Here is a 19,469-nt window from a genome sequence, read left to right as displayed (position 1 = left end):
GCATTCTTAGGTACCTATACAGAAGCAGCTAGTACTAGAGACACAGCCAAAGTAATAATAAAATGTAAAGTAAAACTCATTAAAAAATTTTGTATAACAACACAATTTGAATAGTTCGAAGTAAAATAAAAACTGATTTCATAGTTATCTTTGGACATCTGACGTACATATAAAGAGAACTACATAATGGGTGTCCTTCGCTTCTAGTCTCCAATGTGTAGTGCTTGTGGTAGTCGATTAATACCAGCTGGTAGGAACTGATGACTCAAAAATATTGTCCAGAATAGTTGAACTCATGGAGATAGAGAGTAGAATGATGGTTACGACTGGCTAGAAAGGGTACTGGGAAGGGTGGGGGAGTGAGTATGATTAATGGATACAAAAATATAGTTAGAATGAATAAGATCTAGTATTTGACAGCACAATAGGGTGACCACAGCCAATAATAAGTTACTGCACATTTAAAAATAACTAAAAGAGCATAACTGGGTTGTAACACAAAGACAGGAGAAATGCTTGAGGTGATGGATACACTATTCACATGGATGTGATTATTATGCATTGTAGGCCTATACCTCATGTATCCCATAAATACATACACCTACTATGCACCCATGAAAATTAAAAATGAATTTAAAAAGTGAAAATAATTAGTCCTGCTTTGTGAAGAATGTTCAAGAAAAATATTATGTTGTCACTATTTTAAACATGCCCTATATTGTAAGCTCCACATAAACTTATGCCACCTTACTATTGTATTTTCATTTTGCAAGTTGTAAAAGAGTGATTACATTTATTAAGAAATGCTCTTTCCATCAGAACAACATCTTGAGCTACACAACCTTTACAATATTCAGATTGCAGACTTACTTAAGAACAAGGAATCAGCTTCTCCACCATCTCTTATTTCAACTACATCGTTAATATTTTCTAAGTCAAATTCTTGAAAATGAAGTTGTATATTCTTTCCTTTTTGTGCATTTAAAATCCAAACACCTTAAAAGTAAGAAGTAACATTTAATTTAGAACACACTTGGTGATTTCTCTTAAAAGCTTCACTCTCTTGAGAATTTCAAATAACTTAAAAAAAATTTTTTTTCCATTTCATGAAAATCAATATTTTGAGGTGTTTCTTTTTTCCTTTCATTACTTTTTTTTTGGGTGAGAAAATATATTGGTTTATTCAGTAATATTTATAGTAATATTTCAATTAAATTTGAAATTATTTAGTATAATTGATATTTTTGTGAAATGGAATACTTTAATCAAAGTTTACAAATATTATTTTACCTGTATGATATAACATTTATGAATATCAAAAGATACCAAAATTATAGTTTTATTTTTTTAATTTTCCGTGATCAAATTTAGAAGAAAATTAGGTAATTAAAATGCAATTTATAGGACAAGTAAGCTTTAATATTTATTTTAAAGGTTTCTGCATTTATTTACATTTAGTTCATTAAAAAAACAAAAACAAAATGAAACAAGACAAACAGCATCAATAAACACTTCTTGTTTTTATTGATTTCTGAAATGATTTAACCTTCAGATTTTTTTCTAGGCCATTCTTCTCTCATTCTCTATTAGTTTTCTCATTCACTCTTAAGAAATATAACTATATTTATATAGTAACAGTTTCTAAGTCTTTATTTTCTGCACTTTTTTGAAATGCAGGCAAATTTATCTACTTATTTACTGTCTATGGCTGTACATAGTTCAAATCCAACATGTTCTAAAGAAAAAGTAGAATTATCTCTTTTGCAAACTCATTTATCTTATCCTTCCTATCTCAGTGGCACTACTAATCACCCACTCACAGTTCTCTATGCTTGAAACCTCAGCACCTTCCTTAACCTCCTTTCTCCTACCACATCCAATCAATCACCGAAGCCTGTTAATACTACCTCCTATATCCTTTGAATCCCATTTACTTCTCAATGTCCTTTGCCACCATGACAAGAGTTCAAATAACTATAGTGTCTCATCTCCCAGTTGGTGATGCTGATGGTTCTTATACCTTACCATCGATCTCTGATCTAAAATGCAAGCTCCTTTTTATCGCCATTTTCCTGTAAACTATTCAAAGAACTCCCCAGTGCTCTCAGAATGGAATTCAAACTTCATAACATGGTGCAAAATCCCTTCATACTTCTAATTTTACCCATTACCATTATTTAATTTTTCTTGGCGATTCAAGAAACAGTTGTCTCCTACTTTGGTATGTCAAGGACTCTCCACGTCTCTCCACAGAGTCCTGCCTTTACCCTTATTATAACAGTATTTTGGACATTTTGTGCCTGACAACATATTGAGTCACCATCTATACTGTGCTACATTTGTGTCTTCTTTACTTACTTCAGACTAAGGAAATAAAGTATTGAATACACATTTGTCGAATAAACAAATACATTTAAATTTAATAAATTTCTCCAAATTGTTTCAATGTTCCACTGCTTGCTGGATTTTTCAGATTATCACTTTGTTCAAATGACGTTTAAAAGATGTCTTCAGTGTGAAGCAGAGATAACTTTGTTTCCCCAAACAAGTCAAATTAGATTAGTTGCTATTTATTTTTTGGGGGATGAGTTATCTGTCTACAATACTGACCCTATATGCACCTATAAAAGTGATGCTCTCTTATCTCTTGATCATCTGAAGGAAGAAGGTTGGCTTTTTCTGACGACACATTTTCCCCAGCACTGGGGCATTTCTTTCATTGACAGAATTCTCCATTTAGCTTAGTGGTCTTAACCAGGCATGGTCATGGAAAGATGCTTGTTTCCCAACCCAAACTCCTGAAGTGGAACCTTTGTAGGACGGGCTAGGGAATCTGCATCTCCAACCCAATCTTTATGTATCTCTATATGGGTTTCTCTATTTAGGAACATTGACCTAAAAGTAGTCTTTATGCAGTTTTAGCAAACTATTTTCTCTAGACAAAATTTTTAGTGATCTTTCTTATAATTTTATTTTTTATACTGGAAATAATTACATTACTGTAGCTATCTGCTTTATTGACTCCAGTGTATATTTGCAAAAAGTGTGAATGCTACAACAGGTTCTTTACTTTTTAATACTTTCCATTGTCTTTCTCCTTTGAAATTGCAAACTTGTTAAACACACTGTAGACATTATATGCACAGACAAGGAAAGTGATTTAGAAAGCGGTGTCTGGAGTAATACTGGCTCTCTTACTATTGTTATTCAACTTCTAAATTTGGAATTATAATAATGACACCTGCTTCAAGAAGTTCTTGTGGTAAATGAATGAAACAATGTATATTGGGCATTAACACAGTACCTGCCATGAAACAAATGCTGTATATATTTAGGAATTATTGTTATTTTTGTTGTTATATTAAGCAATCTTATAGGTAGACATGACAGGTGTACCCATGTTTGACAAATTGATAATTTACTTTGCTGTGCCAAGGGGAGATCTACATTTCATATGGAGATTTGTTTCTGATGACCTGGAAAAGAAATGACTCACAGAAAGCCAGATTAGGGTAGCTGTTTGGAAAGTTCATAGAACTGAATGTTGTATTTGGCTCCCACAGTTCAAAAGGTCCTCCACAGTCCGCTGAAAAGGAAAGCAATGAGAAATCATTAGTAACACAATGCGTATTTCAGAGAGCTAATACCATATGCCAGCGAATTTTCAATTACATTTCTTAGAATACAAATTTTGACAAGTAAATTTTAGTCATGTAAGGGTAAATGTTGCAGTTTAAGTAAAGGAAAAATACTTAATAGATTAAATAGATAAGAACTCTAATGATCAGTGATGTTGAGCTTTTTTCATGTGATTGTTGGCTGCATGTATGTTATCTTTTGAAAAGTGTTTGTTCATGTCCTTTGCCCACTTTTTTGTGGGGTTGTTTATTCTTTTTCTTGTAAATTTCTTTTTCTTGTAAATTTTCATATAAATTTCTTTATAGAAGCTGGATATTGGACCTTTGTCAGATGCAGAATTTGCAAAAGGTACCATCTGACACCAGTCAGAGTGGCTATTACTAAAAAGTCAAAAAATAACAAATATTGGAGAGTTTGTGGAGAAAAAGGAACACTTATAGACTGTTGGTGGGAATGTAAATTAGTTAAACTATGTGGAAGACAGTGTGGTAATTTCTCAAAGACCTAAAGACAGAAATGCCATTTGACCCAGCAATTCTGCTACCAGGTAGGTATATACTCAAAGGAATATAAATCCTTCTATTATAAAGACACATGCACATGTTTGTTCATTGCAGTGCTATTCAAAATAGGAAAGACTTAAATCAACCTAAATGGCCATCAATGATAGACTGGATAAAGAAAAGGTGGTACATATACACCATGGAATACTATGCAGTAATAAAAAATAATGAGATCACGACATTCGCAGGGACACGGACAGAGCTGGAGACCATTATCCTTAGCACACTAACACAAGAACAGAAAATCAAATTCTGCACGTTCTCACTTAGAAGTGAAAGCTAAATCATGAGAACACATGGACACATAGAGGGAAACAACACACACTGGGGCCTTCGGAGGGTGGAGAGTGGTAGGAGGGAGGGGAATCAGGAAGAATAAGTAGTGAATACTAGGTTTGATACCTGGGTGATAAAATAATCTGTACAACCAACCTCCATGACACAAGTTTACCTGTGTAACAAACCTGCACTTGTTCCCCTGAACTTAAAAGTTAAAAAGAAAATTGAAAAAAAAAATAGATAAGAACTATTCAAAATTTCTTTAGTATTCTTAAGGCCCTTGTGAATCTTCAAGAAAGCATGATAGTGTACAGCACTCCCCTAAAATTATTTGTACAAAGGAACTTTTTTGTCAAATATCTTTTATAAATAGGTTTCATAAACTAAAGTATCAAATTTCTACAGTAGGGATTGTAGAAAATGTTTACTTATAATAAAACAAATTCAATATTTACCACTCTCTAACGAGAAAGGCTAGTAAATCATTTAATTCTGCAATTCTTGATTTTCCTTTTTTTTCCCTTTTATTTATTTATTTATTGGTAGTCTTAAGGGGAAGCTTCACTATTCTGCACATCGATAGTGAGGAAAGGGCGACAAAGTGAAACTTCATTTGCTTAATGAATGCTCTGATCTGGTAGCCAACATTGGGCAGAAGCCGAGTAGAGACAGGTAACTTACTAAGGCAAATTTATTAAAACAGTAGAGCACAGATCTTCCAGCTCAGAGACTGACCCTTTAAGTAGGTAGATTAACTTTATAAAATTCTTAACATACTTTGGTGTTTCATTTATTAGAAACAAATTCTAAAGTAATATAAAAAATCAACAACTATTTTAAACATTCTAATTGTATCTACTTCTTGTTACCATTATTATGTTTTAAAATAAGACCAAAAGAAGAAAAGTAACCTAATTTGAAGAATGCAGAAAACTGGAATAAATATATTATTTTCTATTATTAAAGGCATATGATACTGGGATTATTTACCCACAATAAACTAGAAATCAGATTATGGGAGGAATAATTAAGTGTCTCTACATCTATGACAGGGTCTATAGCCATACCCTCTTCTTTAATTTCTCTTTCATATATCATCTGCCTTATTTCTGTAAATCACCTGAAATTCATGTGCATCTTCAAAATTTACATGTAACGCACTGCTTAGATTTGAGTTTCATGATGCATATGATGGGAGAGAGAAGGCAATTACTCTGACTTAGTGTTGGGATCCTTGCCAACCTGTCCTGTTCAGTAAAGAGATAGGGCATGATCCTGTTCTACATGACTTCCAGGACCAGGTTTGTCTATACCCAGATGAACTTATCAAAATAATAAAATGTTTTACCAAAGCTTGCAAAGTGTTTCCATGCGTATTATCTCATATGGGGAGAGAATGCAGTGCATAAGAGGAGGATTTGTTGGAGCTGCTGGATGAAAATTGTGGCTCTGAGTTAGTTGTCTTGGAGACAACTAGATATCTATTAAGGATTTTTTGGATCGTTGTAAAATTAGAGACAATTTAAGAAATGTTCCTTTGCATTACCTGCCATACTTAGTACTGGTTTTCAAGGCAACCTTGCGGATTAGGTAATTACTATTATTATTTCAGCTTTAAATGGAAAATCTGAGAATTACAGATATTCACTTGCTTGTTAATGCCATACACAGCCACCTAGATTCAAAGTCAAGAACTCATCGTGGTTAATCTCAAGCTCATCCCACAGCACTTTACTGTCTCCTATTGGGTTGATTAAACTTTGAATAATTTCCACCATCTGGTTCACACTGCCATAAGCAGGGTTTAAATTGAGTCTGTATAATTGGCACTTCATATATACATAATAAAAAAAGGGCAGTGGATGAAAACACTGACAAGTAAAGTCAAGGATGGGTAAACCTAGAAGGAAGAAGAGAGTGTACACGGGGTGCTGAGAAAGGCATGTGAACCAAAGAAAGAACAACAATGGAGAATAAGGGCAACTTCTCAACAGGAAATCATGACTAATTTACAAAGATTTCGGAAGAAGGGTCTACCACAATCCTATAACCTCTACATACACATGGCACATTTGATTTCAATAATTCTACATTGCTATGAAACACTTCTTTTAATCCTTAATGAGACCAGTGAAGGAGGGAATGTGTAACTAACTGCAGGGACAAATATTCCACTCAAATATAAGAGTGGGAAAAAGTAACTGCCTATTTCACAAATGTAGCAGTGGCCAATAGTGGATTTTAAAAAAAATGTTTTTGTATTTTTTACCATTATTCTTATTTTATCCTCAAGTAACAGGAAAAAATGTAAAACCTTATATTCCTGATATAGTAAATAGTTGAGATTTGGAAAATGCATTGGATTTTGACATAATTGAACACTTAGTGTGCTATACTTAAAGATGAGTAGGTAGGATGTTAATGAGTACATAACAAGAACTCAAACGTTGTCAACTGTAATAGTTAAACCTGTCAAGGCAGGCAGTTTACTTAGGATTTCTCCACTAAACATAAGTCTTGGAAAATGCATCCCTTTAAAATACTTAAGTACTTTTTGAAATGCATTTAAATTATAATTTATTATCAAATAACTGACCAATAAGACATCTCTGATCCTTGGCCTGATAAAATAGATCAGTTACTCTCTGCATATAAATGACTGTAAAGAATTGGTAAAAGCACTTTAAGTCATTCTAAATATGACGACACAATTTACTTTAATGGTGGTGTTGATCTAGCAGAGATGTGGCGTGTGCTTCTAATAGAGAAACTAAAGATTAATGAAATGTAATTCCAGATATCACAGTCATGCTGTGCCATTAGGTAAAACATCCTCAGCCAGGGAAAGAGAGTAAAATAGCCTGTCTGGTATAGGGAATTGTATTCATTTACAGTGTTAAATTCCTTCTTCTTTTTTTTTTTTTTTTTTTTTTTTTCTGGGAGCTGTTCTCTCAAACACTTGTGTTCTGATTAATTTCTTACTATGCCACTAGGGATTTTCACTGCATATACTATGTAAATAACATGCAGTATTTGGCAAAGTCATTGCCAAGGATAGGTATTTTCCTTGATGCATGTCATTTTTACTCCATGCTTAAGCTTCTGATGTCCATGAAATGTGTGTTAACGCAGGGGTGTTTACTGAGAGGTGGAAAGGAGAAGAGCCTAGCTTTCATCTACAATGACAGGGCTTTAATTAAAAATATTTATGGCAAAACAAGAAATGAGAATATGGGAAAAACAGATTTTTGATTGATACTTTATGTGATAGAATTAATAGATGTAGCTTGAGAAATAATACAGCCTATTGATTGATGTTTGAATATATAAAAAGTGGCTAATTTTCAAAATTGGCTATTGTTTTTCATCATTATTGTAATAGATACACAAATCTTTTGGTATTACAAATAGCATTTTAAAAGTTTAGGTTGTAATTTAAAGTAAAATATTCCATAAAATTTTGTGTTCATTTTATCAAAATTTATGTTTTCATTAACAAGTTATAGTGATCATTCCTGATATAAATATTTTTATTAAATGTGCAACAATAAAGTTCAGATTTTTATTCTCTGTGCTCTAAATTTGGTTATTAATAAAAATCCAGACAATGAGAGCTCAAAAACATAGGCTATTAGTTTGTTTTGTTTTGTCTTGCTTTGAGATTGAGTCTTACTCTGTTGCCCAGACTGGAGTGCTGTGGCTATTCACAAGCATGATCGTAGTGTACTCCAGCCTTGAACTCCTGACTTCAAAGCATCATCCTGTCTCAGGCTTCTGAGTAGCTCGGACAACAGGTATGTGCCACTGTGCCTGGCTCAGGCTATTAGTTTTAGAGGTAAAATAGTTAAAACAAAATAAAACAGCCCAAAACACACTGATACAAGTGTATATGTTTGCAGTTAATATGGAGTTTGCTACAGGTTTCACTATAAGTCATACTAACGATATAGAAAGCAAGCAGTTCTGCTGAATATGGCCATCAATTTCACTGCTGAATATGGCCATCAATTTCAAGAGAGGTAGAGAGGTAGACAGGTACTGATTGATTCATATCTACATGAAGAACTAAAGTTAGATTATTTAGCTCTAAGTATTAGGTCACATCTACAAAACTTTCCAAATTAACTTCCCCACCCCTCCTCAGAGAGACAGGGTTTCGCCATGTTGGTGAGGCTGGTCTTGAATTCCTGGCCTCAAGTGACCTGCCCCCCGAGCCTCCCAAAGTGCTGGTATTACAGGTGTGAGGTACCGCACCCGACCATGCCCAATTACCTTTAATTCACAGTTGGAAGCAGAAAATGGCTTTAAAAATGGTGAAATAAAGAAAAACTGTGGAAATGAAGAGTGAATATTGTAATATCTAACACTATAGCTAGGTGTTTTGTTTTTGTTTTTAATTAGTTTTAACAGCCCCAGAAATAAGCCAGGGGCCTGAAATGTGGATTTTGTTTTGTATACACCTATTTCTAGTCAGTAGGTATCTTGTCATGAATCATCAAAATCGTTTTAAATTGGCATGATAGTCGTGTAATGGAATGTTTACTCTCTTAAAGTGTACTCAGTGCAATCCCCACATTTAAATTCATTTGTATCAACATCACAGAGCAACAGTTAGTTGTAGAACTGATGCAGCAGAAAGTTATTAAAGTCATGAAATGGAAGAATCTCTGTGGTTATGAAAGCCGAACTTACATTTCCTCAAACTAAACACAATGTGGGTTCCTAGGAAAGAGGGAAGAAACTGAGCTTTATTACTCAGTCACTGGTCTGGGATTGTTTTCTTCCCTAAGTGCTCTAAACAAAGCCAAAGAAAGGCTATTAGCCAGTCAGCCATGGTTTCCTTTTATTACTGCTTAAACAAGTCAGTGATCTGGAACCAAAAAAGCTCTGCTCAAATAAGAATTTCACTGAACCAATTGCAAATGGCATTAGAATGAAATTGTTCAGAATACATTTGATGGTAATTAACATTTTCTGCTGTGAAAAATATTGTCTTGAAGTGAACCATTTGGAAACTGGAACCAATAGACTCTGGGCAGATTCTAAAGTTTGTATTTTCAAATCAGATGGGTTATTCGTTCATTATAATTTCCCTATTGTTAAAATAGACGGGGACACCAAGCTTGACATCAAGGTGTTATCTTTTTCTCTTCCTGACTGGAATATAAATATGAAGACTATAAGGGTCATATAGATAAATTTTTAACTTAAGAAACCATATTTAAAATTTTGTTTCTATGTATGACATGATGTAAAAAAGTTATCTCAAATTTTCTATTTTAGGTAGTGATGAGATGTTGCTACATTTTAAACATCAGGTCTAAGAAACGATGTTACTTCCTCCCAGAAAATTTTTCTTCTTTATTATTTATGAATAAATAGAGGAACAAACTAGCAGAATTATCAAGAAAATCTATCACGTTAAATGACTGAAATATCAAAATAGCAAAATGTTGCTAGTATTTGGTATCTGTAGGGATAATTAATATTTATCAAGCCATCTATGATTTTAATGATGCTGAATGTTGTTCTTGCACAAAACTGTTCCATATAATAAATAGGTAGGGTGTGGGTCACCTACACAAAATGAAGTGAGACAATTATTTTCAAACAATGCCACGAATGCAAAATTATTCCATTTATGTGAGTATTTTTTTCTACATCCATCCCTACCATCACTTCCAAACTTTAGTTTTGGTGCCAAAATTTTGTTTAACAAAAGTTTCATGTCACCAAAATAAGAGTATATTCAAAATAGGGAGAGACAGAGACAGAGACAGAGACAGACAGAGAGAGAGAGAGAGAGAGAGAGAGAGAGAGAGATAAAGAGTGAGAAAGAGAGAGGCTTAGTCCATCTCTAATAGTATTTACTGATGACCAGTTATTGTGATGTTAGGAACCAGTCATACACTGGTAAAGCAAAGGTAAATTTGAGCTAGAGTTTGCTCTGAAGGAACTCACTTCTTGTCACAATTTTATGACCAATATTATTACATGAGAATGTATGGTACTTTCCTGCTTTGTCATCAATTTTATGAGTATCATTCTGTCTTTTATCTGCACACTTCCTTAAACCCTTTTTTGCTCACATTTTGTTTTCTCCAAAGTCCTCTATCACTTACTTCTCTCATGTATTACCTTTAGGGGCACATAATAATACATTGCTTTAAATATTTATTTATATAATTTTTTCATGTATTAATGGTTATTGCTACATCTTACATTTCATCTGCAGTGTTTTGCAGATGGCAGATATTTATAAAATTTGAATGAATGATTAAATATTGAGTAATTTTTATATATCTCATATAAGCATCTAAACATGTTAATACACAAGATAGTAAAAGCAAACCAATCTTTTGGTGGAATGTAAGTGCTCATTCAATATGGTGGCGTGGGATCAGTATGACAATATAACTACTATCTTCAACCTAATGGTAGCTCATTTGTTACATGTTCTCAAATACCCATAATTAATCTTTAGAACCTTTTCATTGTTAAAGTCACTCATTTGAAAAGTCTGCTTTTTTTCCTTGAAGATTGGAAGCAGAAAAATATATAATTTTGGAAGTAAACCAAATTTGGATAGGCTCTCCAAACTGGTTTGCTGATATAAATTTAGTAAAAGTAGTAAGTGTGCTTGGAAGAAAATGAGAAATGGAAAAAGTACTGTGTCTGTGGGATCAGATCCATGCAGAACTAAAGACACAAGAGATTTAACCCAAACAAAGCCATAGAGCTAAGTCAGTTTCCAACCACCACAATCCAAAGAAAAAAGCGTTGTTTTTTTTGCATAAAAACAACAGTGTAGTGAAAAAAATCCCTACAGAAAGTCAGTGGATGTTTGTTATTACTTATTATCATAGGCATTTTTCTTTTGTCTTTGTTTTTCTGTCAAATCCCTAATCTGAAAGTAGTATGAAGTGATTGTCTTCTTTAACATGGATAATTTGAATGGTAATGGGTTTTGTTCTGAAATGCTATGCTTCCAATTTGACTTAAGAGCACAAGCAGACATAGGCTCGATTTGGTTCGTTTGAGTTAAAAGATCTTATAGGACATTGTGAATCTTGGTCACTTCTCAGCAGTAACACATGAGTGGCTCCATGAAAGGAACATACTCCAAAGCCTTACAAAGATACTGTGATAGTTAATATTGAATGCCAACTTGATTGGATTGCAGGATGCAAAGTATTGTTCCTGGGTGTGTCTGTGAAGCTGTTGCCAAAGATTAACATTTGAGTCAGTGGACTGGGAGAGGCAGACCCACTCTCAGTCTGGGTGGGCACTGTCTAACCAGCTGCCAGCACAGCTAGAATAAAAGCAGGCAGAAGAACGTGGAAGGATTAGACTGACTGAGTTTTCTGGCCTTCATCTTTCCCCCACGCTGGATGCTTCCTGCCCTCAAACATCGGACTCCAAGTTCTTCAGCTTTCAGGCTCTTGGACCTACACCAGTGGTTGCCAGAGGCTCTCAGGCCTTTGACCACAGATTGAAGGCTGCACGATCAACTTCCCTACTTTTGAGGTTTGGGGACTTGGACTGGCTTTTTTGCTCCTCAGCTTGCAGATGGCCTGTTATGAAATTTCACCTTGTGATCATGTGAGTCAACACTCCTTAAAAACTCCGTTTCATATATACATCTATCCTAGTAGTTTTGTCCCTCTAGAGAACGCTGACTAATCCAGGCACTATTTAGGACAAAAATATTTTAGGTGATCTAGGTCTGTGTGTTCAAAGTCCAGGCTTGATTAGTCATTGCTATTACATTATTTTAAAAATAGACACAGTAGGTTTCAGACTTAACTAAACTCTTAAAATTACTCCTTAAGAAGGTCACAAAAACCTGAGGGCTGCCTCTCCAAAGATTACAGACCATGCCACACGGCCAATACAACACTTGTTTGTATTCCAGTGAAAACAAAATGGAAACCAGCTCCTTTATTACTTTCAAATATAAAAAGATACTACAATGATCATTAATATGCTCGATAACAAAGGTGATTTTCATTGTGGGTTTATGTGTAACATGTAATATTTTGCTAGCCTCCACTTGGCTTATATTTTAAAGTCTTTGATTTTCAGGAAAAATAAATACCAGTAGGTTGAGATAATGAAAATAAGCCAAAGGAAGGCCTACCTGAAAATAATTATTGTTTTTGTTTTGTTTCGTTTTTCTAGAGACAGAGTCTTACTCTGTTGCCCAGGCTGGAGTACAGTGACATGATTACAGCTCACAACAGCCTCAATCTGTAGGGCTCAAGAGGCCCTCCTGCCTCAGCCTCTCTAGTAGCTGGGACTACAGGTATGCACCACTGTGCTCAGCTAATTTTTGTTTGTTTGTTTTGTTTTGTAGAGACAGAGTCTCGCTATAATCCTCAGGCTTGTCTCAAACTCCTGGCTTCAAGCAATCCTCCTGCTTCAGCTTCCCAAAATGCTGGAATTATAGCTGTGAGCCTCCACACCTGACATTAATGATTTAATAAGACAAAATACACATGAACGTTACTTACTAGGAAGTTCTGGTGGAGGAGTTGGCACCAAAGTTGGTTCTGGATAAAGACTCCCATTGCAAATCCCATGTGTTAGGCTAATGTCATCCAATGCTATATCACTCAGGATCTTGTTTTTAAAAGCATGAAAACCAACCTGCAATTCAGAGAGGCATATGAAATGATTTGATTCCATTCTAATCTTCTCTGACTTGATTCTTCTTGTGAGCCCAAGAGAGTCAATATTGTCTAGAGATTCAATATTGTCACCTCAAACTATATGGTGACCAGTTAATACATAGTGAAATCTTGACAGACCATGCTTTTTAAATCCTTCTGCTGAACCCAACTCTCTTATTATGTGTTCACACTGGCTAAATTTCCAATGGTGTCTTCCTTCTGAGTTAGTCAGTATTGTTACAGTTTCTATCTCTCTGTCTGTGTCTTTTTTATGATATTGTCATACTCCAGTGTACTCTGTCATGAATATATATCATCTGGCAGGAGAAAGCAATTTTCTCCCAAATTTCTTCTCTCAGCAATAAATTAAACATTCAGGTAGTTTTCTGCCTTCTTAGAGCATATAAAGCCTGAAGAGAAAACACACCGGAGGTGAAGGGGACGAGAGAAAGTATGAGTGTAAAATGATCATTCAGGACCAGCTGTTACTGGTCGTAGTTCACCCAGGGTGTTGATGTGGGATACTGTGCAAGGGTGATGCCTGGAGGACACAGAGCCAGACTTGGAAGAAAGGTCCAGTGGCTAGAGGTAACATATTAGGTTCTCAGGAACATTGCCAATCCCATATTTTAGGCTAATGTCATCCAATGCTATATCACTCAGGATGTTGTTTTTTAAAGCATTAAAAGCAACCTGCAATTCAGAGAGGCATATGAATTGATTTGATTCCATTCTAATCAGAAACAGTGGGTGTTTTAGCTATACTTTCCTGGATCCTGTGCTATGTAGAAGAGGAAAGACATAAATTGAATGTCTGCTATATGCTACTTGCTATGCTAGGCACATGGTATACATTGATCTTATTTAATTTTCAACACTCGTTCATTCACTCATTTGTTTATCCATTCCACCTACTTCATACCAGACATGATTTCAGTAAGTATTATTTTCTTCCTTGCACATATGACCTAATTAAATTTCAAGGAGACTACGGTGACTCGTTCATGATTTCACAACAAAATGGCAAAGCCAAAGTGCACATATCTGTAGAACTTGACACTCTCGCACCACCCCATGAGCTGTGAGAAAATGGACCCAATTATATTACGTTAGAAAAGATGCTCTGTGAGTGCAGCCACATTTGGCCACTGCATTACTGACTTCCCCTTCCACTCTCTCTTTTCTCCCCCGCCGTTCCATTTAGCCTTCTTTGAATGATCAGAAAACAAAATTGGAGAGGAAACGTCCCATAAAGGGATCAAATAAGAAGACAGAAAAGAAGGAAAAAGGAAGAGAAGGAAGGAAAGACAGATGGGAGGAAAACAGTTGAGAGTTATTAATTATTGCCTACCTTGCACCAAGTCATGGGGAAAATCTGGAGCCTTTGATGATGGCAGTGTCTGTCCAAATACACATCTTCTGAAAGTGATACTCTCATGTTTGAAATTACCAATTGAAAACCTTATTAATTTGGTCAAACTAATAGCCTCTATTATGCCATATTTTAATTGCAAAGACCCTCAGGAAGAGAACACATTAAAGTGTTATTTGAAAAATTAATTCACCTTAATGTGAAATAAATGATCAGAGACTTCCCAATGATACAGCTCATATAATTTGTTCCTAAAGGAAACATGTGGAGATTAAATCAGAGTGGGGCTGGGTGGGTGGATGCCGATGGGCGTAGGTGTAGAAAAGGGCGGGGCTGACCTAGGTGGTGTTTGTGAAAAGCTGAAAATTGTAGGTAGGTAGAGGACTTAGAGATAAATGGTTGGCCTATGCTAGAAAGTTGCTGAAGGAAGCCGAAATATTCTAAAAGGCTTCGATGTATTTTATGGACCATTATAAGCTGTATTTTCATTAGCACATTGTTCCTCAATGATGGTTTTTAATAGGCTAATGAATAAATGAAAATTAAATATTCAAAGATAAAATATGAGGTAGATTGGGCAAGTAGAGAAAGTGACTTGATTATCTTCAGAAAATTAATTTTTTCACCGTATCATTCTAAATATAATTGTACCACCACAAAAAGAATACAAATATAAATAATAAAGTGTTTTGCAAACCTTAAATTTAACTGTTTCATTTAGGGTTACTTGTCCATAATTCCAATTTTCTCCATAATTTCCTTCCTTTTGGAAAACTGTCTTCTCCATATTTTGGTCATTGCTGATATTAATGCTTAATTTACGGACATTTTCACCATACATATGATACCTAGTTTGGAAAGAAGCAAAATGTTTGGATGCCTACAACATTAGAATAAGTCCTTTTCAGAGCTTTTTAATTCTTTACTTTCTTTGAAACAACCTTTTTCTCCCTCTGCGTTTTGGAGTTGCTGGGGATTGAGAGAGGAGTCTATCAATGTTTTGTTGCTTATCAGTTGGGAAAGTAATAGTATATGCATTAAAACTTTAGCCAACATCTTAGTGAAATGTGAGCCTGGTGGCCTGAGCAAGGCAATGTTACCCATTAAATAAGGCAGCGTTTAAACAGGTGTCTACAACATACCAGAAACTAAGGCAAGCTGGCTCCAAAGTGGGGTCCAAGTGGAGGCTTAAAAGTCCCACATGTTCTTTTCTCCCTCCTGGTCCAGTTGGGGTGGAAATGTAAAATCCTGTAAAAATAACAAAAAACGTTTTATTTCACTTAAATATTGCATTTTCATTGTGTGACATGTAGACTTTGTAAACAGGAAAGAAAAATTTTAAGATGAAAGGTTAAGGAAACATATTTTGATATAGTGGACAGGACACTAGACTCGAGCTCAGAAAAGCAGTATTTTTTTTTGCCATAACAGATTGTTATTGACAAAAATAGCTTAACACTGGGCCTCCCACTTTATTAAACAAGAGCCTTGAAGTGGAGTACCGCCAAGGATATATAAAATTCTGACTTACTATGAGTCACTAAATAATCCAGCCCAGTTCCTGACTTAATTCTAGTTTACTAGATATTTTGATTAACTCACATCTTTAGAGACAGTCAGTACATGTGGATATTTAGAGATGCTAGTGGACTAACTCAGAATATACACACACACATATATAAATACAAAACATTTAAGAGTTTCTAAGATTTTCAGTTTTATATTTCACTGAACATTTCATATCTCTAAATAAGAACTTGCCTTATTTTAAAACAGTCTTATCTTTCTTTAGTCCTATGAATGATGGGTAATCAGATCACCGAGGAGCAGGAAGCATGCTAATATGTATAAAAGCTTTCAAAATAGCACAAGGCTCTGCATAAAGTACTTTTTGGTCTGAAATTCATTATTCCAACCAATGATTTCAGTCATGTGAAGTTTGCGAAGGGTTGTTGGGATAACATCTTGAACATTTTCTTAGGGGAATTCATTCTATTCTTAGTTTCCTGCTCACATATTGTGACAGGAAGCAAGAATCATGTAACAAGATATTATATAAAGCAAATGTGATGTTGGATTAATCTAATTTGATTGGAATGAAATTTTTTATGAGATGCTGAAATTTAGTGTTTACTTGAAATCAAGCATCTTCTCTCTTGTGCTTTCCAACAGAAAAATATAGGCAATGTTGCATATAAACTTTAAACTCACTCATTTATGAGATGCAAAGTAAGAACAAGGCATAAAGAAAAGAAGCTAGTGGAACTGCCTGTAGATATATCAATGGATATTTAGACCAGTGAGGCAAAAATTATTCAGAATAAATGAATGCTTTATCAAGGTGAAATTATGGTCTAGTGGCTTAATAAATGTAATATGTATTCATTTATTTGCTTTATATGACAAACTGTAAAATAATACTATGTTTAACATTCTATATTAACACATTACTCCTATTTTATATAATGCTGTAATATTTCATGAGTACCTATCTTAGCTATTTCATGAGTGTTCTAATTACATGACTGAATGGAGAAGAGTGGCATAGATACAGAATAGAGGTCCCAGAATCCACTCTCTAAATGCGCAACTCCAACTCACTTTTGAATTTACCTTACTTTTGATTACTTAGAACATAATTGGGGAAGAAATAATTGAAATACCACTGAATATCATGAATAAATACTCAAATGGTTAGCCTATTCAGAAAAATTTCTAATTAGCTACAATTATATAAACACACATCATGCTCCTATTTATGTTTGGCCATGTTCACAGTCAATAGTAATAACTAATTTGAAATAATTTGAAACTGTTTTTCACTTATTAAGCAGTGATATATTTGGAGTTTTCAGTATGATCAAAATATGACGCTATGAGTTTTTCTTGTCAGTGATCAGGTAAGACATAATTAATTATGTAGACTATAGTACCTTATAAATCTTGTCTAGAGTAAATATCATATTGGTTGCATATTATTGAATATAGTAAAATAATATACAACATTAAATTGCTATTGTTGTGATATCAACTTCATTCTTTAGTTAACAAATTAGAAGATGAATAACATCCTTCATAAAATGCTAAGGTTTAAGAGTAGAGATTTGTAGTTTACATAAAACTGTACTTAGTTTAACCACTAATTGTCCTTAAATTTCATCTATGACATTTTACCCTAAGGGATCACTTGATTTCTGGTTAACACATGCCAGATGCAGAAGAAATTATTGTATTCCAAGGCATCCCATTCCATTTCAACATGATTAGAAAATTATTTTCCTTTTTTAAAAAATAAGCTTATATGTACCTATTATATCTAATTTTGCCTTGTGGGACTATTTGCAATATAATGTATTCATTAGCTCCACAAAAGTTTAAAGGCCACTATTACATCTCTCCTAAGTCTTCTCAAGATTATCAATCACTTTTTCTTCCTTAAATAATTTTATTAAGGCACAGTTTCAGTTTGCTTCTTTAATTTGAGAAGCTGTCAATTAGTTGTACATCCAGTTGCTTCCACTTAAAGTATGGAAACTCACATTCACACAGCATGTCTGTTGGGCTATCTCACCAGGGAGCAGAGTAGAAACATCCCAACGCATGGAAGACAGACCATCACTGTCACTATTTCCAAGTGCATCTCACTTCTAGTTCACTGATTCTTCAAGGGAGTCATCTCTTACACCATTGCTCAATAATGCTTTCTTATGCACAATCGAATTAGCCCCTTGTTCAAGATCTTTTTCTTTTTTTGAGACGGAGTCTCACTCTGTGGCCCAGGCTGGAGTGCAGTGGCTGGATCTCAGCTCACTGCAAGCTCCGCCTCCTGGGTTTACGCCATTCTCCTGCCTCAGCCTCCCAAGTAGCTGGGACTACAGGCGCCCGCCACCACGCCCAGCTAGTTTTTTGTTTTTTAGTAGAGACGGGGTTTCACCATGTTAGCCAGGATGGTCTTGATCTCCTGACCTCGTGATCCGCCCGTCTCGGCCTCCCAAAGTGCTGGGATTACAAGCTTGAGCCACCGCGCCCGGCCCAAGATCTTTTATTATCTCTTTATTTCTTATTAAACCAAATACAAATACAGTCTGATATTTGAGGCCCCTGTGTTATGTCCTCAATGTCATTTTCCAGCCGTTGCACTTATACTTCATCTATTTCCATACAGCACTTCTGCAAAATTAGATAATGTTAATATTTCCAAACACCTAGAAATTTTTTGACAGTTTGCGTCTTCTTCTTTTCTCTTTTACATCCTTCCACTTCCCCTTCCAATTGTACCTTGTTAAAATCCTATCAATTTTTTGAGGTCATTTAAATCAAATTGTCATCTCCTTCAGAAAGCCTCCCAATTAAAAGTGATCACTTTTTCTTTTGAACTCTCAGTGGCACTGTGTACTTCTCTGATCTCATTCGGTATATTCTGTTGTGTATTTTTTTTTTTTTTTTCTGAGATGGAGTTTCATTCCGTCATTTAGGCTGGAGTGCAGTAGCCAATCTTGGTTCACTGCAGTCTCTGCCTCCTGTGGGTTCAAGTGCTTCTCCTGCCTCAGCCTCCAGAGTAGCTGGGACTACAGGCTCACGCCACCACGGCTGGCTAATTTTTGTATTTTTAGTAGAGATGGAGTTTTGCCATATTGACCAGGCTGCTTTCAAACTCCCGGTCTCAGGTAATCTGCCTGCCTTGGCCTCCCAAAGTGTTGGGATTACAGGCATCAGCCACTGTTCCCAGCCTGTTGTATATTTTATTTATGTTTATATGTGAATTTTTCAACTTGCTAGAACTTTTGGGAACAAGAAAGACACTTCGTTTATTTTTTTTTTCTGTCTTGATGTGAATTAGCTGTCTGTTGTTTAATATATTTTTATTACAGATTTGCTTTGCTTTTAAATTTATTAAATTTCTACACAAAAGGAATAATTAAAGAGATTTTTTTTCATAACCAC

General features: G+C 34.9%; 1 protein-coding gene across 4 annotated transcripts in view; it reads right to left on the bottom strand.

Annotated features, from left to right (window-relative positions):
* The window catches only part of TMPRSS15 (transmembrane serine protease 15), a 133,411-nt gene that overhangs the window by 59,985 nt on the left and 53,957 nt on the right, over positions 1-19,469 (bottom strand). For all 4 annotated transcript variants that reach the window (XM_077997928.1, XM_077997930.1, XM_077997929.1 and 1 more), the window contains 5 exons: positions 15,668-15,773; positions 15,223-15,373; positions 12,995-13,130; positions 3,497-3,586; positions 871-996 (listed from right to left, as the gene is read on the bottom strand). In XM_077997928.1, the coding sequence (XP_077854054.1) occupies positions 871-996; positions 3,497-3,586; positions 12,995-13,130; positions 15,223-15,373; positions 15,668-15,773 (609 nt within the window). The remainder of the gene's footprint in view (positions 1-870; positions 997-3,496; positions 3,587-12,994; positions 13,131-15,222; positions 15,374-15,667; positions 15,774-19,469) is intronic.

Source organism: Macaca mulatta, chromosome 3, assembly GCF_049350105.2.
Source record: "Macaca mulatta isolate MMU2019108-1 chromosome 3, T2T-MMU8v2.0, whole genome shotgun sequence".
Classification (NCBI taxonomy): Eukaryota; Metazoa; Chordata; class Mammalia; order Primates; family Cercopithecidae; genus Macaca; species Macaca mulatta.
This window is presented reverse-complemented; position numbering and strand designations above follow the sequence as displayed.